This window comes from Dermochelys coriacea, chromosome 1, assembly GCF_009764565.3.
Source record: "Dermochelys coriacea isolate rDerCor1 chromosome 1, rDerCor1.pri.v4, whole genome shotgun sequence".
NCBI lineage: Eukaryota > Metazoa > Chordata > Testudines > Dermochelyidae > Dermochelys > Dermochelys coriacea.
Genome location: NC_050068.2, coordinates 40466337 through 40494233, shown reverse-complemented (window position 1 = coordinate 40494233; position 27897 = coordinate 40466337). Strand labels below are relative to the sequence as shown.

Here is a 27897-nt window from a genome sequence, read left to right as displayed (position 1 = left end):
ACAGAGAGAGACAACACACACATTGTCAATGAGTTACGTGAGAGTTTATGGAAAGCTGGGCATGTAGATTCTTGGTTTTTAATTCCTGGTTCTAAAAGCACATGGTGTTCTTGTGGTTACAGGTAGCATAGCCAAATGTAATACCCTTTGTGGGATCATCTTTGAGTACTGAACCCAAGATAGTGTGATGGACATGCACGAGCCTCTACCACTTGGGCTAAATAACCAGATCTATTATCAGGGCAGCAGTAGCAGAGTCATAAACCTCTATATATGATTTAGCTGCTAGAGGGTTTCATAGATCTCCACTGTGTTTGTGTGGGTTACAGAAGCTCCTAATTTGTCATGTACTTTTTGAAAGACTATGAGGCAAAGTAGATGAGACTTAGTTCTGTTATATTAGAGATCGGGTGCAATCTGTCAGTTATTTCATCTGAGACATGGGTGACTGAGTTAACCCCCCTTTCCTCCAATGTAAGAAGGTTGGCTCATAGGGCAGAAATACAACAATAGTCAATGGAAGACCTAGGATTAGAACTCACAGCCTCTAGGCTTGTAGTTTAGTGCACCTTCCTCTAGATGTTGTCTTCTGTACATCACGTGAAGGCTTTTTGTATCGTTGTGAGACTGTGTGCAGCAAGAACCAAAAAAATTGCAATAAATTCACTGGAGTTGGCAACACTGGAAAGAAAATAGTAACAGTAGTGTGGTGGGAGAGAGGTTTTGGCAGTAGAACATGGGCAGCCTTAAAAAGAAGGCTGGCTAGATGGAGAAAAGAATTAACAGCAAGCAAGAGGGAGCAAGGATTACCAGCACCTTTGGAAATGAAGGAAGGGTAGAAATCAGGCATCCTGCTGGTGAGATTTCCAGATCTCATAATAGACATGTCGATGGACGCGTGCCACCTTTTTCAAGGCTCTGACTAGGGATTATTGGGATATAATAATCAAAAGAATGAGGTGGGAGATTCCCAACTGATCCTTCTAGCAGATTTCCACTGTTCTTTCCAACTAATTATTGACTCTATAAAGTAACTTTTTCTGCAATATTTGTGAAAATTTTCACTTTCTGCTGCTGTAATGAAAGCAAATTAATCCTTTAAAGAAAAAATATTGTTGTAACAAAAAAGAAAACATTGAAGATAGTGTAGATAATGTTGATAATGTGATAGGGTGAAATGAAAAATAATAAATGGACTACTAGGTGAACTGGATCCAAATAACTTTTTATATTTATGGGACTCCTGAGGCCACATTCAATTTATGTGAAATGTCAGTGCTCCTGGATACTTACCCTCTGAAGTAGTCTAAATTGTATTGATGAACTAATAATTCTGCTATTTATTGCTTGGATGCAAGCGCTGTAAATGCTCTACATCTGAACAGAATTATGGTAAGAGCACTACATTTTTCATACTGATCCCATGAATAAGTTGACATTTTTCACAAAATGTTTCAAATTTTTTATTTTGAAGTTGTAGGCTTATTAAACTTTTTGCTCCATTAGGAATGAGCAGTATTAACATTATCCTGAAGTTTGTACACAGTGTAGGAAGTTTTGGGAATTGTTGCATCTGAATTTTCACAAGGTAACAAAACTGAACTGTTTCCTTCGTCTTTCAAACCTGGAATTACAGTTTAACACTAATATATCTTGGCATATGTGTATATACGTATATAAACAGCATGAGTAAGAATCCTACTAGAAGTAGGTGGTCAAACTGGATTACCTGATTGGACTTTTCTGGCCTCAGTAACTATATAATTCTTGTGGTTCTTGTATGCCAAAATATCCATTGCATATCAAAGTGTGAGATTAAATCATACAATTATTTCACAAAATTTGGCACAGTTTAATATGATTTGCAGTTTCTGGTTAGGGGATAAACAAGATCAAAGGAAGAAAGAAGATAAAATCCACATTAGTAAAAGTAGTTTCTGTTGTCCACATAAAGACATAGGCCTTTATTTCCTCACTCCAACCAAGCCATCCACCCACGACTGGAACACTTTCCTTCCCTTTACTTCAGGTGCAGCTGAGTAGATTTATGCCAGTGGTAAGTTCCCAAGCACAGGGTGAATTCTCCACCAGTACTCTCCAAAGTCTGAAAAGTGGCCTTAGCCAACCAGGGAATCCAGTTCATAATAATTAACAGTGATTTTTATCTTTTATGGGCAGCCCTTATTTATCTGTGTGATTTTTTTTTTTTATTTTGTTAGGTGCCAGAAAAAAAAAGTGATAACTTTTGTCATACTAAATAAGACTTAGACTTAGAAGAATTAAATTTTTAATCAATAAATTACAGTAAACATTGATTTCACTGTACACACACAAACTGACAACAAGATATTTCCATCAGTAATAAACAAAATTTACGGATAGGCAAAGTAAGAAAAATGCTATTTGAGAACTTCTTAGAGTTTGATTTAAGGATATTTATTTTGTATATTTTGACATATGATGCTAACAATTTGAGTTTTGATGGTTTTGAATCTTAACAGGTACTTTCATTAAATAATTACTGTCTGATACCCACTCCATAACTTTCAGCAAGAGTGAAATTTTAAGTCAATAAATATTGAAAAAAATGCTTTTAAAATAAACATCAATATTATTTGTCAAAATTATTTTTAAAAAAATCAAATTCTGGCATATCTCCTAGAACCAACTTAAATTTTGGTCGGAGGCATTTTGTGAACATCTACTTCCTATCTCGTTGACTGATCTGAGATACGATGCCTAGCACAGTGGAACCCCTCCCCGCATCAGGTCCTCTGGACACTACCAGACTGAGATGGATCGGTGGATGTTTGTGTGTGTGTATATATATAGTTCCTTTCCTAGCATGTACTCCTATGTTAAAATGATCTCAAAACTAGTTTTTGGTTATAAGAGAAGTAGAACACATAATCTAAAGCATAACAATATTTAACTCTATAGAATTTGTTCCCACTTTATTTCAGGGTAGAATCAAAGATATTGAGTGCATGAGACAGAACCTTCAGGGGAGCTGAACCAATGCCGTGGAACTCACTTCTGCAAGATATAAGAACTGACCATTAACTTCACTAGATTCAGAACTAAATGCAAAATCCACATCTTAATTTAGCTTTTCACAATAAACTTTCCCCATAGACTTACGCACACATAAATTTACCTTTCAAGCTACCTTTACAGGCAGAGAAAGAAGAGAATGTATTTGTAACATTTTTCATTTGGGAGGTGCTCAGATGAGAATCCAGTATGTACCTAGATAGACTGATTAATGACCATAAAGCCATTGATCATTTCTGGGATTCTTAATTATTGTTGGTAACTTACCATCTCTTTAAAAAATTCTAGCATTTTATGAAAATGGGCTTTCCTGGAAATTTCAGTCTGTTTCAGTTTCCTAACTGATCATGTTATCCTTTGATGATATCTCCCTGCAACAGCTTCCCACCCTCTCTATCCCAGGCGGCCTTACTCATAAAGAAATCTGGTATTTCTGGGGTATGATGCAACTACTCCTCTGAAGTGGAGATCTGCCAAAGTTGGCCTCAACCCGGCAGTGTGCATATACTACTTATTTCCTCAGTGGAACTATTGCATTAAATAAATAATGTTCATATACATTTCTGAAAGATACAAAACCATGCTCTATAAATCATCATATCAGAAACTTTTGCTATTCTGTTTTTTTTTAAATCAGCCATTCCATTGGTTATATTTGTTTTTAATTCAAAGTTGCAAATTCAGGTGATGGCGAGGGCTTGTATCAATTATTTTTTCATTTGGCAATTCATGGTATCAGTAAGTGATTGCTAGCTAAAGTTAGGTTCTTAACTCATTATTTTAACCCTGCTCTCTTATTTATTGATCAGATATTGTCTTTTCAGGATTTTTCACAGCTGATCAGGACTTGTAGACTGACTCCATAAGAGTCTTTGATTTTTCTTTAAGATGTTTTTAGCCTAGTAATCTCCCCAGATGAGTCTTTCAAAAGTAGATTTTAAAGAATAAATTGTTGATCCCTGAATTTTCTTTCTATTACAGTATAACCTAGAGCCACCATTCATAACTTCGTTTCTGTTGCGGCAGACACTGTTACAAACACATAGTAACACAGACCTTGTCCCAAAGAGCTTACAGTTTAAATAAACAAGACCGACAAAGGAGTATTATAGTCTCTGTTTTACAGGAAAACAGGCAGAGAGATTATGACTTGTCCAAGTTCACATAAGATGTCTGAGGGATAGCTAGGAATTGAATCCAGCTCTCCCGAGTTTTAGTCCTATGGCTTAACCCCAAAACCATTTTTCCTCTCTTCTTGAGGTTAATTTTTTTCCTTGTTCTAAGGATATGTCTACACTTTGAGTTTGGGGTGTGAGTCTCAGTTTGAGGAGACATATTTTGTCTAGGTGTCATCAAGCTACTGCACTAAAAATATAAAGTGCAAGTGTCTAGAGGGACTAGCTACCCCAAGTACCTGCCTGTCGTCTCTGATGGACACTCACTCTTGAGTGCCTACCCTTTCCCACTGTTCATGCTACTATGGCTACATTCTATTTTTAGAACACTAGCTTGATAACAGGTAGTTTGAGAGAGTCTCCTTGAGTTGGAAATCATATTCCCAGCTCAAAGTGTAGACGTATCCTGACACTGCCCATTGTAATCTCTAGGTGCATTTCTCAGGAGCACATGACAGCAGATTGGATTTTCTTCCAAGTTGTGTGTGTACTGAAAATAATTATATGCTGAGCACATATTCTCTGAAAATCAGACCCCTTCAACATGTCTCAAGTTGGGCACCCAGTAATTTAGGCACCCATGATCATTAGTCACTCTTGTAAATTTAGGTCGATGCCTCTGTCCAATGACTAAGACACAGGTCATCTGCTAGAGTGAACCTATGCACATATTCTATCATGATAATAGAACGTAATAAGATCTAGATCAAAGATGAATGGTTGCAGTTACATTACCAGAGCTTCATGAAACTAAGTGTTTTGGTTGCTGCCTGCGTAAGCAGAATTAGTTTGAGGTGAAGGCGTCCAAAAGAAATCCCCAAACTGAGGATCTCTTGGACAAAAAGTAGAGAGACTTCTCAGTGTGGGAGTTAGGGACTGCCCTAGCATACTGTCAAGAATCATCCCACAAAATTCACCCTTGTTTTAACTTGTCTACCTACCACATGCTCTGAAGTCTCAATCCTAGCCAAATAGGAGAAAAGTAAAAACACTGTACCAGATGGGCCATATGATGTGGTTTAAGCAGTTGTTAACCCATCAGTAGTTAACCAGTGAAGAGAGCAATAGTACTAAAATATGTACTGTCATGATACTGATGTGGCCAACTGGCATCTTTCTCTATCCTAGGAACAAAAGACTGGAAGGGCTTTCGTGGGTCATTGAGTCCAGTGCCCTGCTATCAAAGTGTGAAATAAAAACATAAATGCACATCATATGTGCGATAAATACTTTGTGTGTGTATAAGTATGTACACACAAATATAACCACATCCACCCACATTTTAGCAGTGACTGCATGCCACTTTGTGGAAAGTTTTCAGAGTAGCAGCCGTGTTAGTCTGTATTCACAAAAAGAAAAGGAGTACTTGTGGCACCTTAGAGACTAACACATTTATTAGAGCATAAGCTTTCGTGAGCTTTGCTCTAATAAATATGTTAGTCTCTAAGGTGCCACAAGTACTCATTTTCTTTTTGTGGAAAGTGTTAGTGTTTCTAATTTACAAGAGGGTGAGGGGAACAGCTATTGCAACTACTGTCATTGTGAATAAATACTACGTACAATTTGTTGATTTTATTCTGAATAACAATGAAAAATAATGCTATTTTTGAAAACTCCCTGTTTATGTGAAGGCCCAAAGCCCATAGGTCAGAGTAATATGATGTTCCCATGCTTTTAGGCTAATTTTAACCTTGATTTAGGTAAAGTAAATGTTTTAATAAGGCCCCAATCCTGGAATCTGATCCACATACTCTGACCCCTGAATTTGGCCAGACCCCACTGAAGTGGGACTTCACACCACTTCAGAGACCACACCTATGGGGAACAGATTGCAGGATCAGAGCCTAAGTTAATGCAATTGTAACTTCAATTAATCCTGCTCTCTTTATTCTTTAGAGAAGAAGCTGTAACATGTGATGAATGCTGATGAGATATTGCATTTGCCAAACTCCACCAAAAGTAGCAGGGGAGGCAACAACTAAAAAGCAGATTTTGAGGGAGAAATCTTGTTGGGTTATTTTTTCTAAGCTAGGTATTGCTGTGCCTGCATCTGAAATATCGCCAAAATGGCATCCTACTGAAATTTTCTCAGTAACTTTGCTAAGTCAAGGTGATGGTAGTCTGTTTATTTCCTGAACAAAAATATCTGTTGGGCAATTGTTCTAAATTAAAGACATGGCACTTAGTGTATGGTGGGGTTTTATACATTTTTTTAGTTTGCATGGAATTTTCCTTATTTAAAAACAAATAAATATACAGACATGAAAAATTCAGCTTTGTTCGGAGTGTGAGTTAAGTTTCCCACTTACTTCGGCTTTTGATTTTTATCATCAAAATGGGAGATGTTAGTGATTTTGTTCATAAGATTTTTTTACTCTGATAATACCTTTTATCAATTTTGTCAGTTTTAAGCCTTTTCTAACCCTGTGGAAGTAATAGGTGTTACTGAGTGCAAGCGTGCACTTGTTTAATTCCGTACTGTTCCAATGCTAATCCTAGCACTAATGTCAAATTCATTCCGCATGTTAGTGTAAAGAGATGATGGAAACATTTCTATTGTCAAAAATGTACATGACAAAAGACGGTGCTTGCCTATGGCAAATTAAAACTGAAGTAGCTGCTCTTGGTGGTGTTTTCTTAGCTATGGTTGTCAACTAACTACATTTTCTTGGCTGGAGGCAAATACATTTTTTTTATTCTTATGTACGCTTTTAATGAAGCTTCACTCGTAAATCTAAAATGGCCCTTTGCCTGTAACAAGATGTGCTTGTACCTGATTGCTGCTTTGTAGATCCACTGTAAATAGCAAAAATCAGATGATGGAATCTCTTAGATAGGAGGGGACTTAAAAACTTTGTTATTTCCTGAGTCAAAATTCCATCATGGGCTTGGAAGATCTGTAGCAAAAGAAGTATTTTCCATTCTTCCATGCTCATAAAAATAAAAATTCAAAATTACGTTTTAAGGCACTGATTAGTCTTATTACTGTAAATGAATTTTATAATCTTTGATTTGTGGGTATATATAAAAATACACTGTTTTTGAATTTGACTAAAATTGCAGAAAACTGCATTCATAAGTTTTGCTACTCAACAAATAGGTTCTAGTTATATTCCCCACCTGTATTCCTCAGACAAAGAGTTGGGTTTTGGTATATGTGGTCAAGTGTCAGGAATGATAGCTTTAACATGTCCCCATAATCTTTTAAGGATGCAAGGGGCCCCTTTTTAAAATAAATCATATTAATGGCATGTTTTTAAGGCCTCGTCTGCACTGGCTAGGGAAACTGTTGGCACCTTTCTAGCAAACCATGTTAAAGCATGGCTCTTGCTAGACAGGAGCTAGCCTTGTTTCCAATGTAGACAAGGCCTTAGAAGACCTTGTTCTTCAGAGAGCCACACATTTGATGGGCCAGTGCATGATATTAACAAAGCTGGCCTTGCTAGAGTTCCAAAGGGAACTCCTTGCGAGAAACTGAATCAATAACAAGGACAAGCACTAAGGGCTAAACCAGTGTGTAAGAAATATTATGAAAACTACAATAGTAGTTACAATATTTCTCTATGTGAAATTTAGTCATTGGTTTAAGCTTGTTTTCCAAATGATGTGTATGGCTACTGTATTAAAAGGATAACTGGATTGAAATCTTATAAAATATTTTTAAATTTTTTTGAAAGGAGACTCCTGTATGTAGTTTGTTGTTAAAAGGGCCTTAAAATGTCTATTGTAATAGACTATACTAATCACATGACCATATAAAAACTAATAATGAATAATTTGAAATTTCTATTCAACAAGGTTACTACTTTCCATAAATTTTTGCTTACTAGCTATGACTCAGTAAACCACATTAATTTGAATAAATTGTAACAATGTAGATTTTTTTAAACCTATTTCTAGTGGATGCCATTAAAAGAAATCAGCATTACTACACCCAGTATTTGCAGCATTTCCTGTACTAAGAATAGTGGTAAAATGTTTTCATTTGCTTCTCAAATCCCCGTTGCCTACTGTCTTTCTCTTTACTTCATGTTGTTCTCTTTCCTACCCTTCACAATTCATATCTTCCTTCCAGGTTTGGTTGCTCAGTTTCTCTCCCCCAACCTCAGTTGATGTCACTCTTCTTCCCTGGCCATTCTGCTTACATGTCCAGTTTGGCTGCTAAAAGCAGTCCTTTCTTAATAGACAAGTTCATCAATCTGCCTGCCCACCCATCTTTTCTGCAGCCCATTCAGATGAAAAAAATCTACTGGAAACAGTCATCACCTGGATACATTTTTTTTATTTCAAAGGATAAAATACATAAACTGTTACTTGGTCTGCAGCTTCCAACTTCCATGATTTAATATGCACTGTTGTATTGTGGACATTATAGTGGGGATCCTTACTAATCATGCCTAGCATAATTTATCATTGTAATTAGAGCACTAAATCAGCATGTTTGACCAGTTTTCAGCAAATGATTCCTGTAACAGCATAAGAGCATCACCTGTGACAAAGTTGCTGAGCTAAGCACTGTGAGGCCAGCTCTGTGCCTGTCAGGGAGCCAGCTGCAATAGGGGCAGTCTCCTAGCAACATAGTGAACACAGCTGATCCTAACAGGCTGCCTAACTGACTGCACTTCCTGATTGGTGGAGGGATAGAACTAACTACTATTTAACCCAGCAAGAGCCAGAGCTCACTGGCTGCTCAACACATTCCCTGCCTGCAGTTGCATTTGCTCCTGCCCCATCTGCTCTTGTGCCCACTTCAGCCCTTTCCCTTCTCCATCTTTGACACCCCTGACTCCACTTCCTGACCAAATCTCTGGCGCACCCATTGGCTCTAGTATTCAGCTTCTGATCCTTGGTTCTTCTTTGAGTGCTTGCTCATGTCCATTCCATATTAGGGGTATGTGTTCGCCACATGCACTGGTGCCAGAAGTTTTTCCCTCAGCAGTATCCATAGGGGTCTGGCCCTGGCACCTGCTGGAGTGGCAACTGCATGGCGCTGTATAAGAGGCGCTGCCATCTCCCCCCACCCTCAGTTCCTCCTTGCCGCCAGTGATGGTGCTGGAACATCTGCTGCTTTGGCTAGTTTTGTTCTTTCTTGAGAATTTTGAAAAATCTGTAATATAGTTGTATATTGTTAGTAGTTGAATTAGTTACCCTTAGTAGTAGTTCTTGAAGTTCTAGTCCTGAATGGAACTCAGCCAGGGGACACACATCCCTATCCAGGACATCTATAGAGTCGCAACGTGGTCCTCTGTTCACACGTTCACAGCTCGTTATGCCATCACTCGGCAGGCCAGAGATGATGCTGGGTTCGGCAGAGCTGTGTTGCAATCTCCACATCTGTGAACTCCTACCCACCTCCAGGGGTACTGCTTTGGAGTCACCTAATATGGAATGGACATGAGCAAGCACTCGAAGAAGAAAAGACAGTTACGTTTTCTGTAACTCGTGTTCTTCAATGGATATCATCTTCAGCAGTGGAACTCTGCAGACAACTATATACAAGAAACCCACAGATTACCACACTTATCTTCACAGATCTAGTAACCACCCCAAACACACCAAGAAATCTCTTATCTTCAGCCAGGCACTCAGATACCACAGAATATACTCTGAGGAGAAAGTCCGGGTTATATACCTTAATACACTCAAAAACACCCTTGACCAAACAGGGACACTCCACCACAGAAGTAGATTGCATCATGGAATGGGCCATCCAAATAGCTGAGAGAATCTGCTTCAATATAGAAATAAAAGCCCCTTTGACCACACCCCCTAGTTGTGACCTACCACCCCACTCTGCAACCCATATCATTTATCATCAAATAAATACAACCCATACTCGATGGGGACCATATCTGAAAGAAATCTGTCCTGAACCACCTCTTCTGGCCTTCAAATACTACTCCCCCTGCCCCAGTCTCTTCAACTTCATCATCAGAAGCAAGCTCCCCACAGACTAGGGGACACAAACTGAAAGCCATACCAGACCTTGCCAGAACAACACATGTAAAGCCTGTAGACCAGGGTAGTCAATAGGCAGAGCATTGGCCAAATTCAGACCGCCAGATGCTTTTGAATGGACCCTGAAATCTTTTTATTTTACTTGTTATTTTTTATTATTTTCTCTGGAGTCTGAACCTTGACTTTATCTTCACCAAGAAATTTGGACCTTGGCAAAAAATAGACTACCCCTGCTATAAACATACCTCCACTACTATAATGATCAATGCCTCCCCACACAATGTAACATTCAAGATCCATGGGTCCTCCTATACATGCCTATCACAACGTGTGGTGTACCTCATCCAGTGCACTACATGCCTGAAGAACAGCTGTGTTCCTGAAACCAGACAAGCACTATGCTCTCAAATGAACTCTCTCAGGAAATTGACGAAAGACAAAAACATCCATGGGCAAACACTTTTCACAAAATTATCACTCCATATGTGATTTCTCAGTTCTCATTCTCAAGGGAATCTGCACAACTCCAAAAGATGAGCCTGGGAGATTAAATTCATAACTTTGCTAAAAATTCTGGACTGAATAAAGATACTGGATTCATGGCTTATACCAACAGTCTGTAAACCACTAACACTCCCCCCACGCTGTCTTTTTTTCCCTCTCTCCCTTTCTTTCCCCTGTATGACTGGAAGAGTATTAACAAGCTACAAAAGTTGGTCCAACAAAAGATATTCTTTCACCCACCTTGTCTTTCTGTGTATAATACACTTATACGTATGCTGATATTCATATGTATAAATAAATAAGGTGGGCTGAGTAACAACACCTATAGCTGAGGGCCCCAAACTTTTTCTATAAAAAATACCCGAATTTCAGTAGTTTATAACTTTGAAATGTTCTGTGGCAGCTATCTGCTGAATTTTTTGGGGAAGTTTTTCAGCAAAAATGGTTCTGCTGTTTCAGATAACAAGGATAGGGGAAATGCATTATTTTGTCCACATGTTTTAAAAAAAAAAAAAGTCATATGACCATTTAATGGAGAAGTTTTAGCACCTCAGTGATTTGAAGCAGGTACTTGAAATTTGCCTGTGGGGTTGTACTGTTATCTTTTGCTATCCCTGTGAAAATCCATCCATATTTGACCAAGTTATAACCCTCTGACAATTGTAGTTAGCACATGCTCAATAGTTTATTAGAGGCCACCATCATTATTCGTCGAAGATTCTGTCTTCACTAGTGTGCTCCATCCTCACATAGCAGCTATTGCTAACTGAACTTCACATACACAGTCCCCACAGAACAACTGAGCATGCTCCATCCTGGGACTTGAGGAACTGAGTGGGTCTTTACCTAGAATTGTTCCTCCCCCTTGTCTGAAGTCACTGTGCACTAAGTACCAGAACCAATAACAGGAAGACTCTCCTGTGTTCTCAATGTTCTCTGCTAGCACCCAAGCAGCATGGAGGAGGAGGAAACAACCTGACTTGTATTGAAAAGAATTAGAATTAAGGGGGTGGGAAAGAAGGGGGACGGAGGTAAACTGGGAGCAATGGGAGCCCGATGGGGCAGGGACTGGAGTTACAGAGGGGATAGAAACATCGCAGGGACAGGAACAAACTGAGGTGACAAGGGCAGAAAGATCTAAACCACTGGAACACACTTCCTTCCAGAACCTACAACTGAACCCAGGATTTCTGTGTCTCCATCTCTGTTTCACAGCTGTCAAGAGTATCACTGTGCTTTCCACTGGCTAGATATGTGTCACATTCCCCTGTAGTGCAGATGTGGGCAAACTACGGGCCATGGGCCCGTCCCGCCCGGCCCTTGAGCTCCCCGCCAGGGAGGCTAGCCCCCAGCCCCTCCCGTACTGTCCCCCCTCCCCCACAGCCTCAGCTCGCCATGCCACCAGCGCTCTGGGTGGCGGGCTGCAAGCTTTGACTGGGCAGCGCTTCAGTGTGGCTGGCTCCGGCCTGGCAGAGCAGCTGCCAGACATGGCTCTGAGCAGCATGATAAGGGGGTGGAGAGCAAGAGGTTGGATAAGGGGCAGGGGATCCCTGGGGCTGTTCGGGGAGGCACAGCCTTCTCTACCTGGCCCTCCATACAGTTTTGGAGCCCTGATGTGGTCCTCAGGCCAAAAAGTTTGCCCACCCCTGCCTGTAGTGGATGGTTCACATAGAGGAGAGCAGCCTAATACTGATACCAGTTACTCAGGATATGGGAAAGGGGGCACTGCGGATGACCTGTGGGGGTCAATATGGTTCCATGCTATGAAATTTGTTTTTTCAGTTTGCTTTTTTAACAACGTAAGGAATTGGATTTTTAAAAACTACATTAAAAGAACTTTAATTCTGGCATTTCCTAACTTTTGAGTGCTTGACTCCATTTCAACATATGTTATGTGCATATATGTGTATGAATAGTTTAAGAATTTATAGCACAGTGTATGCAAAAGCACACTGCTGAGCTAGTAGTAAATACCTGAAGCTATTTGTGGTTTCATCTGTGTTGCAAGAACATTTGAACTGCTTAGTCATACTATTTTTGAACATTGTCCTTGCCTGATCATTGTGGAAATTAGAAACAAACTGCCGGCTATAAAATATTCTGTTTCATATTACTTACCATTTTGTCATAAAAATCTGAAGAAATGCTACAGATCAAAGTTTCAAGTCAGAGTTTTGTTACTGAATGATGTTTTTTTATTATTATTACAGGTACAGCAATGGCCAAGAAACTGACAAAAAAGGTAAGCAAAATGTTCTGTTCTCAAAAAGAATTCTAATTCCTTCTGTTACTAAAACTCTGTTTCACAACTGATTTTTTTTATTTGTGTGTTTAAAGGAGGTAGATGCCGCTCTGGTAAATGTTACAAAGGCTAAAGCAGGACCAACCTTTTTTAGAGACCTCGGCGATAAAGGTAACACACTTCGGTACTGAAAGTACATCTTATATTTTTGGACCTAATTATTTATGTGAATATATTTTAAAGAAGGTTCTACAAGCCCAACTTGATTTCCAGCTAGCAAGAAGTTAACTCCCTGCTGAGATCTCTCTCAGCTTTTCAAGACAAGGAAACAGGGCTGGGAACTGAAGACCCATTCAAGCATTCCTAGGACACCAGAAAATTCTGTAAAAACACCTAGCTGACACTGCCTATGGAAGAGGCAGAGCTCTACAGCCAGTTACTAGAAGGTTGGGTTGTAGCCCAAAGTAGGCTTTTGTTTGTTAAACCCCAACAGGTTGTTGGATAGATTTTGTGTAATTTGGATGCACTGAAAATTTATAGAAAAGAAACCTTGGATAAAAATCATACTTGACAATGTACCCTTCTGTTCTGGGGCATCCCTGATTTCCAAGGGTGGTCGAATCCCTTATTCTTTCTTGTTCAGACAGGACCTCAGTAACACCTACTCCCCCCCCCCCCCCAACCCAACCCCTAAGGACCAGCAGGCCCTGGATTCTTCTGTATTGCTTCCACTTAGGGGCTGGGAATATAAACTAATAACAGTTACTCCAGCCTCTAGGATATTACATTTTTATAACAGGGAATCCAGGACCAGCAAATAAAGATAATTACCACTTTCTTTTAATTTATCCCTGTCCTTTTTAGGAGTAAAGGGAAGGGAACAGGCAAAGAAATTGAGAATGCCAAATAAGGGAGTAATTAACCAATCCATCAGCAACAAACACCCACAAACTAAGTTACTCTGAGAGAGTGACCCAAAATCTCTGCACAGGCCCTATCTGGATGGTAGAGTTGGAGCTTGATGTGAAGGGCTGGTGTCTCTTGCTGGGAAGCCAACAGCACTCCCTTTCGGCTGAAGTGAGTCCTTGGCATCCACAAGCCCTCGCTATCCCCTGGCTCCCAGTGCAGGGGAGGCCTAGCCAGGACCGCTAGTAGTCATTCCTCTGTGACACTACCTCAGGAGCTGCGTCCTCTCCAGCTGCTCTAACCCAACTACTGGCATCCAGTGCTCTCTCACTGGTCACATTGTCCCTGGCTCCTTTGCCATTTCTGGGCTATGCAGATGTAGATGGTGCACAGATGTCATACCTTTTTTATGGGATGATATGCCCATATTTCTCTATACTCTCAAATTGCTTCAGGAAGACTCACCACAGAAGTTTTAGCTAAAGTGCAGACATTGGTGTGGAATTATAGAATCATAGAAATGTAGAGCTGGAAGGTACCTCTACAGGTCTTCCAGTCCAGCTTCCTGCAATGAGGCAGGACCAAGTAAACCTAGACCATCCCTGTCAGATGTTTGTCCAGCCTGTTCTTAAAAACCTCCAGTGATGGAGATTCCACAACCTCCCTTGAAAGCATATTCCAGAGCTTAACTATCCTTATAGTTAAAAGTTTTTTCTTGTATCTAACCTGAATCTCCCTTGCTGCAGATTGCTTCTTTTCCTACGTTCAGTGGACTTTGAGAATATTGATCATTATCTTCTTTATAACATCTGTCCCCACTCAGTCTTTTTTTCTCAAGACTAAACATGTCCACTATTTTTAACTGATTTTCTAAATCTTTCATTATTTTTGTTGCTCTCCTTTGGATTCTCTATGACCACATCTTTCTTAAAACAGACACAGTACTCTAGCTGAGGCCTCACCAGTGCCGAGTAGAGTGGGAAAATTTACCTCCCATGTCTTATATATGATACTCCTGTTAATACTCCCCAGAATATTAGCCTTTTTTACCAATGCATCACATTGTTAGCCCATTTCCAGTTTTTGATCCACTATAACCCTGAGATCTTTTTCAACAGTACTATCACGTAATCAGTTATTCCCAGTTATTTTCTAGTTGTTCATTTGATTTTTCATTGCTAAATATAGTTCTTTGCACTTGTCTTTATTGAATTTTATCTTGTTGAATTCAGACCAATTCTCCAGTTTGTCAGGGTTATTTGAATTCTAATCCTGTCCACCAAAGTACTTACAACCTCTCCCAGCTTCGTGTCATCCATACATTTTATAAACATACTTTCCACTCCTTTGTCCAAGTCATTAATGCAAATATTGAATAGTATAAGACCCCGGACAGTGAACTATTGATAACTACTCTTTGAGTATCATCTTTCAACCAGTTATGCACACACTTTAAAGTAATTTAATCCAGACCACTTTTCCCTAATTCGCTTGTTATGTGACACTGTCTCAAAAGACTTACTAAGCTAGATCTGATCCATGCATTCATCTGATTTACCCTAGGCCATTCTAGATATGGCTCTGAGGATCCCCACTCTTTCATTCCAGGATCTTCTCTCCCAACTCTCACTCCCTTGAGGGCTTTATTGGTGATAGCTGGGAGTTGCCCTGGAATGGGTTTACTGCTGATCTGGCTACCAGCACATTGGGAAAATATTTCTACAGCTTTAGATCCTATCATGCCCATAGAACAGGGGTTCCCAAACTTTCTGCCAGCATCACCCCATTTTAATGAAGTCTTTCCTGTCAGGACCCGAGACAGCATGACGAATGCCATTTTAAAGAGCAAAATGTCACCCTCCGCTAGAGTGACCAGATAGCAAGTGTGAAAAATCGGGACAGGGGATGGGGGGTAATAGGCACCTATATAAGAAAAAGTCATGAATATCGGGACTGTCCCTATAAAATCAGGACATCTGGTCACCCTATCCTCCGCGCAATGTATATGACCTTGTATGTACCCTATGTGTGAGCTCACACCGGAGGGAGGATGTCCTCTGCCCAGTGTGACTTTGTACATATGGTGCGTGCGAGGTCATGCTGTGTAGAGAATGCCAGTTTGTAATGTAAAATGGTATCCTCTATGTGTCGTGACCTTGCATGCATTATATATATGAGGTCATGTTGCGGAACAAAATGGTGTCCTCTGCACAGAAAGGATTGCCATGACCCCATCTGCTGATAGTATGACCCCATTTTGAGTCACAACCCACAGTTTGGGAACCGCTGCCATAGAAGCATGCTCAGTATTCTGACCCAACACTTTGAATTCAGTTTCATGTATAAAGCTATACATATTTTTTAAAATAAAAATACAAAATAGTACTTTGACAAGTGCCCGGAACTAATAATCTACAACTGATTGAAGGCACAGTTTAGGTTGCTTATTTCTACCATCAGAGGGTTATTTAAATATTCAGTAAAACTATCATTGGTTTAGATTGCAGAATAGAAAGCTAGGAGATTCTGCCTTCTAGTGGCAGTTTTAAAATTAACTTCATGTTCTTGTGGATATATTTGTGTTTATATTTTATTAAGACTATTTTATTTATTAACCACGCTTATTCTTTATAATCTTAGCAGTTTGACTGTGGAGATTTTTTTTAATACAAGGAAAATATAACATGCTTGCTAATCCAAAATAAAAGAATCTGGTTGTAATTGGCCGAGGCATAAGAATTAAGTAATGTATGCAGCATTTATCCTTTAATTCTGATAGGGTCTACATATATACCAATAATGTTTACAAATTGTTTTAAAAAAACCTTGTCTACTGCACCTATTAAATGTAAACTTGAAAATGAATAAATGTCAATGATCTCTTCAGAATAAAAGGTTTCACAAAGAAGAACTCAGTTCAGTTTAGCATCAGGTAAAGTGGTCAAATCTGTATAAAAGTAATAAAAGTGAAGTAATATTACTGTGAGATGAATTCTTTTGGAAATGATTCCATGGTAAAAATCTGCTTCGAGTCAGCCAGGTATATGTTGACTTCAGTATACTTAGTCATAGACAGAATATCAAACATATCATGTCTTTGTTTAAAGTCACTGAGGTTGGCGTAGAAAAACAATTAGAAATATTTTACACCTTTTTGCTATTTTTATCTTTACCTATTTTACTATGCTGACTGCTAACAGAGTCAACATGGCAAAAGCAGAACTCCTAATCTTCTCTCTCCTGCAAGTCCTCCCTCCTTCATTCTCAGTGACTAGTGAACACCACCACCATCATCTCTGTCACTTAGGCCCATAACCTGGGTATCATCTTCATTTTAGCCCTCTCTATAGATCCTTACATCATTCAGGGTATGTCTGAGCCTAACCAATTCTTTCTGCATAACCTCTAAGATCTGACCCTTTTATCCTTCCTTAAGGCTAAAACTCTAGTCCAGGCTCTCCTCATCTTGTATCTTGATTACTACAACATCTTTTTCCCTGACCTTGACAAACGCAAGTTTGCCCTGCCTGTATCCGTTCAAAATGCTGCTGCAAAGATCATTTTCCTAGCTCAGTGCTTTGACCATGTCACCCTTTCCTGTGTTTCTCTTTACTGGCTCCTCCTTCTCCATTGCAATCAAACATAAGCTACTTGTCTTCACTTTCAAGGCTCTTCATGGCTTATCCCCATCCTGCCTATCAGCTCTCATTTAGCATGAGATGTCAACTCCTACCTTTCATCAGCCTGAGATGCAAGCCTCCATCACCCACTTGCACCAGCAAGATCTACGCTGGGGCTGCCTCATACTCACCCCTAAGAGCAGGGGTGGGCAAACTTTTTGGCCCGAGGGCCACATCGGAATTGCAAAACTGTATGGAGGGCCGGGTAGGGAAGGCTGTGCCTCCCCAGACAGCCTGGCCCTGCCCCCTATTTGCCCCCTCCCACTTCCTGCCCCCTGTTGCTCCCCTCAGAATCCCTGACCCATTCAACCCCCCAGCTCCTTGTCCCCTGACCGCCCCCTCCTGGGACTGCTGCCCCTAACTGCCCCCCGGGACCCCACCCCCTATCCAACCTCCCTGCTCCCTGCCCCCTGACTATGCCAACCCCTATCGACACCCCCGACCCTTGACAGGCCCCCTGGGACTCCCATGCCCTATCCAACCCCCCCGTGTTCCCCATCCCCTGACACCACCACCCCCCGAACCCCTGACCCATGCAACCGTCCCCTGTCCCCTGACTGTTGCCCTGGGACTCCCCGTCCCCTTACCATGCCGGAGCCAGCCATGCCGCTGCACTGCCAAGCAAGAGTGGTGGGCCAGAGCGCTGGTGGCGCAGTGCGCTCAGGCTTTGGGGGAGGGGGGATGGTGGGAGAGGGGCCAGGGGCTAGCCTCCCTGGCCGGGAGCTCAGGGGCTGGGCAGGATGGTCCTGCAAGCCAGATGTGGCCCGCGGGCCGTAGTTTGCCCACCTCTGCCTAAGAGTCACTGTAGCTATAGGCAAACTAGGCAACTGCTGCTTAGGATCTGCAGGTTTCTGGGAGAAGTGGTGCCGCAGACCAGTCTACTGGGGTGTAAATTGCAGAGTACTCCAACTGCCTCATGTAGACCCTGCTGGTGCGAGTTAAAAGCACCTAGTTTGCATTGATGTACAGGACTACATCAGTATGCACTAAATACTTTTTAGCTCGCACCAGCAAGGTGTACATGGGGCAGTTAGAACACTCCAATCTATACTGCTCTGCAATTCACACCACCTAGACTGGTCTGTGGCACTGCTTCTTCCAGAAAGCTGCTGCATCTAAGCAGTTGCTGCCCCACACGGATGCCTGTAGCTATCACACCCTCTGGGTAGGGGCAAGGCAGCAAAATAAGGACCCTGGCATTAGGATCCTGCACAGATATCTTCTTTGGGGAAAGAAACACTCAATGGAGGAAGGAAAAAATGGGTACTTTTATTGGAGCCATGAGAAAAAGAACTGATTTCAGTATCTGCTGGTAGCATTATCATAAGCCCTGTTACTTAGTATAGTATAGGAATATGAGCTACATTTCAAAGAACTAGGTATGAGCTTAAATCTCTTTAACACAGTATTTAACAGAATGGAAGATGTCATGGGCAATTACAAATTGACTGGGTAATTAAATTAAATAGATTGGGGCGGCAAAGGTCCATCTAAACATGAAGAAAATATAATGATAAATTAAAACCAATAGGAGTGTTCTCCCATTCTCTCAGCCTTTCATGAATAATTTAAATTGATTAACATAAAATAAGGTTCAGCCATGGGGCTTTTGATCTTTTTAGTTGGTTGTTTTAATAGTTGTGTTTTTAAAATTCCATAGTAATTTGGATCTGTGTATTTGGTACTTAGTACTTTGGTCTGTATATTTATGACAACACTTGGTTGCATTTGGTGCCCAGCTACACGATTGGTGAATGAAAAGCAATTGCTGTTTGTGCTCAAATTGCAAGTTTTTCCATGGGCAAAATTGTGGGTTCAGTTATAAAGATGTGGGGTTTGAATCCTCATTGCATCACTCCCCTTTGTAGCAGCATAACTCCATCCATTTACTTCCTGTAGAGGTATGCTAACTCAAAACTGCAGTAATGCAATGATGACTCGAATCCTTTGCTCTTGAAAATTCAGCCAATTAAGGATAAACTCGCAAGCCACAGAGGTCCATGAGCAATGCTAATTAACTAGTTCTTCCTATTCTCTCTCTGTCTTAAGCAGACAAAAAATGTTTCATTGTGCACCTTTGTTCATAATCCTGCTCTAGGATAGAAGTCGGTAATCCTATATTATAGAGAAAATCACCTGATACCATTCCAAATCTGCATACTCTAAACTCAACACCTGAGTAAAGTTTGAGACCAATGTAAAATACTTTTTTGGAATCTTAAATGCTTTATTGAAGTTTGAAGAGAATACTAATGTTGTCAGGTCACCAGTGGGTTTTTTGATTAACTACATGTGTGCTTTGGACGTGTCTTGCTATATAGTTTACAGTTTGGCATATAAAAGCTGAATTATCCATGTTTTATGTTGATACAATATGTGTATTTATTACTAATGTGTGAAGTCTCATAATTGCTGTTGCACAGATTTTCAACTGGATAAAATTTACTGGTAAAATATTAGTTAGGTTTTGACTATGGATACTTTATTTTATGGTGACATCACACACAGACTAGGTTTTGGAGACTATCTCACACAACTTCAGATCGTTTCTGAATGGGCTCCAACACTATAAAAAGTAGCGCTACATCACTGGTAGGGACTATCTTTTTGCTCTTTGTTTGTACAGTGCCTAGCGCAAGGGGGTCCTGGTCCATGACTAGGGCTCCTAGGCACCACCACAGTACAAATAATAAATACAAATAATTTATGCCATTTATGTTAAAGAACTAATACAGTATTGTATATTCAAGTTATAAAAACAATTTTTGAAATATAAATAATACTTAGTATCTACATAGTGTTTTGTATGGTCATAGTACCATACAGACATAACTTTACTAGTCTTCATAACACAGCTGTTGGGTAGATGGCTAAGTATCATTTATCCCCATGTTTACAGGTGGGAAAACTGAGAGAAAAGGAGAAATGACTTAGAATCATAGAATCATAGAATATCAGGGTTGGAAGGGACCCCAGAAGGTCATCTAGTCCAACCCCCTGCTCAAAGCAGGACCAAGTCCCAGTTAAATCATCCTAGCCAGGGCTTTGTCAAGCCTGACCTTAAAACCTCTAAGGAAGGAGATTCTACCACCTCCCTAGGTAACGCATTCCAGTGTTTCACCACCCTCTTAGTGAAAAAGTTTTTCCTAATATCCAATCTAAACCTCCCCCATTGCAACTTGAGACCATTACTCCTCGTTCTGTCATCTGCTACCATTGAGAACAGTCTAGAGCCATCCTCTTTGAAACCCCCTTTCAGGTAGTTGAAAGCAGCTATCAAATCCCCCCTCATTCTTCTCTTCTGCAGACTAAACAATCCCAGCTCCCTCAGCCTCTCCTCATAAGTCATGTGCTCTAGACCCCTAATCATTTTTGTTGCCCTTCGCTGTACTCTTTCCAATTTATCCACATCCTTCTTGTAGTGTGGGGCCCAAAACTGGACACAGTACTCCAGATGAGGCCTCACCAGTGTCGAATAGAGGGGAACGATCACGTCCCTCGATCTGCTCGCTATGCCCCTACTTATACATCCCAAAATGCCATTGGCCTTCTTGGCAACAAGGGCACACTGCTGACTCATATCCAGCTTCTCGTCCACTGTCACCCCTAGGTCCTTTTCTGCAGAACTGCTGCCGAGCCATTCGGTCCCTAGTCTGTAGCGGTGCATTGGATTCTTCCATCCTAAGTGCAGGACCCTGCACTTATCCTTATTGAACCTCATTAGATTTCTTTTGGCCCAATCCTCCAATTTGTCTAGGTCCTTCTGTATCCTATCCCTCCCCTCCAGCGTATCTACCACTCCTCCCAGTTTAGTATCATCCGCAAATTTGCTGAGAGTGCAATCCACACCATCCTCCAGATCATTTATGAAGATATTGAACTTGGTCAAATCCACACAGCGTGTCAGGGGCAGAATTAGAATTAGAACTCACTCTCCTGAGTTTTAGCCCTGCGCTCATTTCTCCAGAAAAATGCTGCTTTCAGTAAATGAATATTTCTAAATTCTGGAGTTAGTATAAAATGACAAACTTAAAATATTAAATTATTTCAAAGCAAATAAAAATGTTATTGGCTCAGCATAGTGATTAATCAAGTTTGTTTATCACTGAGGCTTTAGAGGATTCCTTATCTATCAATTAGCTAAATATAAATTATAAAAATTATGTTTATCTTTGAATAGAGTTTAGTTTAAACATGCCTGTTTAAACAGCTTCTACATTATACAGTGTTTACTTCACAAGTTAAAAGTATTTTTAAAAGCTGTTCATAAAAAGCCCTTTAAATGTTTTTCTTAAAACATTGTCATAGGGCAGATGCGTAGGAATCTGTTGTTTAACCATCAGCTTTATATATTCTCTGCCTTTAGCTTGTATGCTGCTATTTTGACACTGTCACATCTTTGTTCAGGCTTTTCATTTAAATCGGTGTTTCAAAGGAAAACTCTGGAATTTTCCTTCAAAAGGGGGGGAAAAACACTTTCACCTTGTAGAAAGGACATGCTGCTATTTTAAAAAAAAAAAAAAAAGCCTCCTTTTGGCACAGAGCCCAGCAGTACTATCAGTGCAATCTAGCAGCTTGGCAGCTTTGCGTGTTGCCATATTCCCCTTGAGAATTAAAGGAAAGCTATTCTCCGCCTTTTCAAGGCTGCCAAAGGATGAAATACTTTGATCCTTCAGAATAACAGTAGAGTAGTTCTCCTCCCAGGTACTAAATGTGACAAAGCACATTTAATTTATTCGTCTTTTATATAAACACTGACATTTTTCAGTGAAAATCCAAACATTTAGTTCAGGTCTTTTATTAATACCAAATAAACCTAATTCTCTCAATTAGACTTCCACATGACAGAGATGCTTGAGAAACAAGTTTACCTCCAGAGCACTGAAAATAGAATCAGAAATTTTTGTTTAACAAATAATGACAAAAAAAAATATTTATTTCAAATAAGTTGTATTATTTAGTATACAATTAATATGAAACTGAATGTTTCAAATATACAAAGTTGGATTGTAAAAGCCTTCTGCAAATATTGCAGATCAATATGCTGATTTTAAAATTCACCATTTCATTTTTGGTACTGTTTTATTTCAGGACTGATCTCATATACAGAGTACCTCTTTTTGCTGACAATCCTCACAAGTAAGTATGACTTCTAGATTTCTGCATCACAGCCCAACATAAAAAAATATTTTATATTAAGATCAAGGGCTACTACACATTAGGAAAGTAATGTAAATGGATACTATGTCAAATGACTGCAGTATGAATCCATTGTGTTATCAGTGATTATTAGTAGCACTTTAAAGATGTTGATAAGCTTCACAATAAGGGTGAGGAATTGAATAGGTGGCCATTCAAGAGAATTTGGTGGAGGGGAGGGAAGGAGGTATTTTTAACAGTTATTTGTTAGTCAAGTTTGGCAGTGAGACGTTTACATCTTAACAAACAGGATTCGTTCAGTGGTATAGCATAGTGTCATAACGAATCATGTATGAAATCATGTATGTATCTGTCATGTACAACACCTCCAAAAATGAGCCTGGGAACTTAAAATCATAATTTTGCTAGACACTAAAAATCATGGTCTTAATAACACTGGATTGATGGTTTATTACAACACTCTGTAGTCCATTAATCCCCCTCATTTTGTCCTATAAGAGCAGGGATGTTAACAGGCCACTTCACCTTTCAAATATGTATTAACTACTTATGTTAAACAATCTTTTCCACCTTGTATTTAGCTGGGACACTCTTAGTACTTTCCCCAGACCTGAAGAAGAGCTCTGGGTATCTTGAAAGCTTGTCTCTTTCACCAACAGAAGTTGGTCCAGTAAAAGATTTTACTTCATCCACTGTCTCTCTAATATTCACATACTAAGGTGTATAAAGGACACGACATAGACAACAGTATTTCACAACATTCTTGTTTTAGAACCCATCATGTTCTTTCATACCATGCCCTCAGACAATTGCTGTCATCGCTTCATTTTTTAATCCATTTTCTTCTAATTCCTTTCCTCCTCTCCGTTCCATTTCTCTTGTTTTTTTCCCTCTCTCATATATATTTTGCTGACTCTTCTGCTTGCCCTGTTGTCTGCTGATTACTTCAGTAGCCCTCCTCAACATCTCCAGCCGCCACTTAACAAAGATGTGGAAACCATTCATTGTGCTACACAAGGCTGGACTGAAAAGAACAGGGAAAAGATGTTTGGGCTGGCAGGTAGTTCTTTGAGCCTGCAGTCCTGGACATGAAAAGTGCTATTGTAGCCACCTTCATTAGGACTACAGTGGGAACAGGGAGTGAGGGCAGGTGGCTTTCAAGAGAGCCATCTGCTGCTTTAACTGCAAATATAATGGCAATTATTTGTTGGGTCTGTTGGGATGACCTTGTGTCTTTTAGCTTTCCTCACAGACACTGATCCTAGCCTGTGCTCCATACATGCCCTCCCTCTGTACTACTCTGGTGGTCTGTCCCTCAAGCTGGGAAATATTAAAAGTCAGGGAGAGCTTTCGAAGACAAAATGAATATAATGGGCATTATGAAGTGAGGCCTTAGGCTAGCTATGATACATTCCAATTATATAACCATATAGGCCAAGTTTTATTAGCCAGTATAGCCTCTCTCAAACCATTAGACTCTCGAAAGCAGGAGAAAACCAAAAATCTTAACTCGCTTGATGCCAATGGATGATGGACGGACGTACATTCTCATGGACCTCTCTGCAGCATTCAGCACTCTCAACCATGAGATACTGCTGTCTTACCTGAGAAAGGTGATTGCACTAAAATGATTTTGAGCCCTTCCTTGAAGGATGCATCCAGAGAATGGTGATCTTTCCCACCAGCCCCATCACTTTGTAGAGGGCCTCAAGCATTGATTCTCTCTCCAGTTCTATTTACCATCTACATATAGCCACTAGGTGAATTGGAAAGATAACCTGGACTTGAGTGCCAGCAGTATGCACATGACACACAGCTCTACCTATTTTTCACCACATGTAACCATACCAGTATAACCAAGATGGCCCAGAGCTTGGTCAGGTCATGGATGAAACTGAACTCAGGCAATACAGAGGTTATGATGGTGGCTAGAGGAAAGCACCTCCTGGCTGTACTATAGCAATGCAATATACATGGCATGAAGCAATCAGCCTTCAGAAAACTCTAGCTAATATAGATCACAACATTGTGCATGGTTTTGGTATAAACTAATCCATCATACAAATATACTGCCCCCCCTTGAGTAGTGATCCTCCAGTACCACAGCTAATGGCCCAATAATTATGAATGTGAGCAATATTAAATGCACAATAGTTATTCAAAAGTGTTTCCAAAAAGATAGTAATTGCCTAGAAGGATTCTGGCTGAGTAATGTGCTACATAAAGCACAGAGGAGGAGTAAGGTCACCTCTTACATATTGAAAATAGTCATTTTTAAGATAGGCCACCTTCATCACTACTGGTATTTAAGAGAAGGAAAACATTCTTCCATGCAAATGGAAATACCAGCCATGGGTTTACGGAATCCAGAAGTGGCAGACAGGATCTAGCTCCACTGGAAAAATGTAAAACTAATTTATTTGCAAAACAAATCAGGCAGTGGATAGTCTTAAAAAAAAGAGAACCCCATAGCAGCATCAATATTCTTATATACTATGTTTTAATTAAAATCAGATGGCAGAAGATTCAGTTTCTTTAAATTCAGTTGTTAGTCTGAGAATTAAAACCAATGTTGATGCATTGTATCAAATAAGAAGGAAATGAAGCAGCTTCAAAGCAAGCAATTCTTCACATTTTCGGACAATCAAATGACATTATTTCCAGGGTATATCATATAGGAATGGATTGAACTGCAAAAACAAAGGAACCTATTTATACAGGATGAATCCAATGTTAATTTTGCTTCTGAAGTTACACAAAAGGTTATCATTCAGTCATTCTGAAAGCAAATTTCAACAAGGGTTACAAGGGTTAGTGCTTCCATATGTATCTAATATCTATCCCGTATCAATCAGTTCTTGATATTTCATAATTATGTAGCCTATGTGTCTATGACTCTCTAATTATTATTAGATACAATCAGATTGTTCAAAGAAGCTCTCTGAGGCTTTATTTACTCTTTAATGAGATTTTACCAACCCCACACAGCTATTCTCTAGATCTGCTATCCTCTGGTACTACCCCTCTATTGGCTAAAATATTCCCAGTTTCTGTACACCTGGACAGATATGAAATCCAGTATCTGGGTAAGGGCCTGTGTTGAAAATATTTCTTCATAATAAATGGAAGCCTTATTTTACCTATTGCAGTACTTGCTTTCCACTCAGACATGCCTCATGTCACCACAATTATCTTTTGTTCAGTTCCAAGGCTTAGTTAATGGTATACTTCTGGTTAGTCTCTGCTATGGGTTGTGAACAGCTAAAAGCCAGCATTTCTTTCCTGGTGAGTGACTCCAGGAGCTGAGCATGCCATCTCTATCAAAAACTTTATTCCCATTAGCCCATTATAAAATTTGAGATAATTAATGCTGTTTTGCTGTGCAGGACCGAATGGAACCTACACTTGCGGCTAATATGCAGGTCTGATGTTCAGATTTTACAGTTTTGCCTGAAAGTGTAATTAAATACAAATATATTTGAGATCTTCTTTGAACCACATTTACATTATAAAATGCATACCATTGGCATTACATCATATCAGATAAGCGTGTCTTCTTGGGAACTGTATGGGCAGTTCTAGCCTGTATATTTTACATCAGGCTACTTTCTTATCTGTAAATTACAACACAGATTACATTAATCATTTTACAATAAATCGTTACACTTTTATTCTCTAAAGATATTATGGGATTGCTCTTATTATTATTGAACCAGAGAACTCTCTGGTGAAAGGTTTCAAATGAAACATTTCCATAGAGAGAAAACCAGTTTCCATAGAGTTCGGATTAGCACGCTGTAATGATATTTGTCAAATATTAATGCATCACAAGGTTGATCAATTGGAAATGCTAATTGGCTGGTGATGGGGTAAATAATGTCTGATATATAAAGACAACATGTTGTATTATATTTTTGCCAGATTCACTGAAAGCAAAAAAAGGCATTTTCTTAATGTTATGACTCTGCAAAAATGTAAGCTTTGTGCGCATTAGAAAAATCAAGGTCCACACTTTTTTCAGCCAATGGCTAAAAAAAATATAACTCCAAACTAAAAACGTCTCTGAAGAGGCTTCACATTCCCAACGGAGATTGAACTTTTGTATTGGACATTATATTCCTGGAGACCCTTGTGACCCTGGTAAACTATAGGAGATGTCCCATAGCTTTCTTCTAATTGATCGTTTGCCTGCATAGAGCTACAAACTCCCAGATATCAGTGCGGTCACTTGCTACTGCAATGGACTTCCAACATGTTTCAGTGTTACATTACTCCTGGGCAAGCTAGTTAAGAGGACAACCCACTAGTGAGTCAGGTAGCCTCAAATGGACAAAAGAAGTAGTTCAGAGAGTTTTGCATTTTCTTAGTGCCTACTACATTCAGACCTGATTAAATTGTCCTGATAGATAAGGGGCAGCAATTTGGTGAAAGAAATGCAGTGCATGTTTTTGCAAATTATTTGCATCATTTCATTAAAAAATACTTGGGCTGGCTTGGAACCCTGTGGCTAGTTCCCATGCTCCTAGCTGAGAGAACTGGGTTTGATTTACAAACCCAGTCTCTTGCTTCTCGGGGCAGTAGAGACTGAAAATAATGGTATACGGCATGCTTAGTTTCTGAGAGGAAGAAGTACCTGAGACCACTCTACAGTGATTCTTCTAACCGATTTGGGAATATTGATTGGCTTTGGAGGTTTCTTCCAGCTCTTCTTAGCATGAAAGTAGGTACAGGACATAGAGCTAGAACTTAGAGATGTTTCAGAGTAGTAGCCGTGTTAGTCTGTATTCGCAAAAAGAAAAGGAGTACTTGTGGCACCTTAGAGACTAACAAATTTATTTGAGCATAAGCTTTCACGAGCTACAGCTCACTTCATCGGATGCATCTTTTTGCGAAGTTAGAGATGGTCAGTGGCAATGGAGAAAATGGGGAAACAGGCTGAGGATCATAGGAAGAGAATCTAGGCCATTATGATGGACTGAATTTTCAGAACAGGTGAAAACAGATCAAGATATTCTGCTGTATGTAGTTACTATTAGAATTTCATTACCAACATCACTATCTTTTGAAATGGATATAAAACAGTGTTTTTTTAAGATTTACATAATAGTTGCATATGGGTAATATGGTTTCTTGGGAATTCAAAGCATCTGTCCAACTATGGAAAACTGAAACTGCAGGTAATAATCCTGCTGCATTAATTATTTATAAGCAAATGTAT

General features: G+C 39.8%; 1 protein-coding gene across 3 annotated transcripts in view; it reads left to right on the top strand.

Moving 5' to 3' along the window:
• MICU2 (mitochondrial calcium uptake 2) overlaps positions 1 to 27897 on the top strand; it is a 270237-nt gene that overhangs the window by 195941 nt on the left and 46399 nt on the right. For all 3 annotated transcript variants that reach the window (XM_038387100.2, XM_043504291.1, XM_043504292.1), the window contains exons 3-5: positions 12902 to 12933; positions 13029 to 13104; positions 22611 to 22658. In XM_038387100.2, coding sequence (XP_038243028.1) covers positions 12902 to 12933; positions 13029 to 13104; positions 22611 to 22658 — 156 coding nt within the window. The remainder of the gene's footprint in view (positions 1 to 12901; positions 12934 to 13028; positions 13105 to 22610; positions 22659 to 27897) is intronic.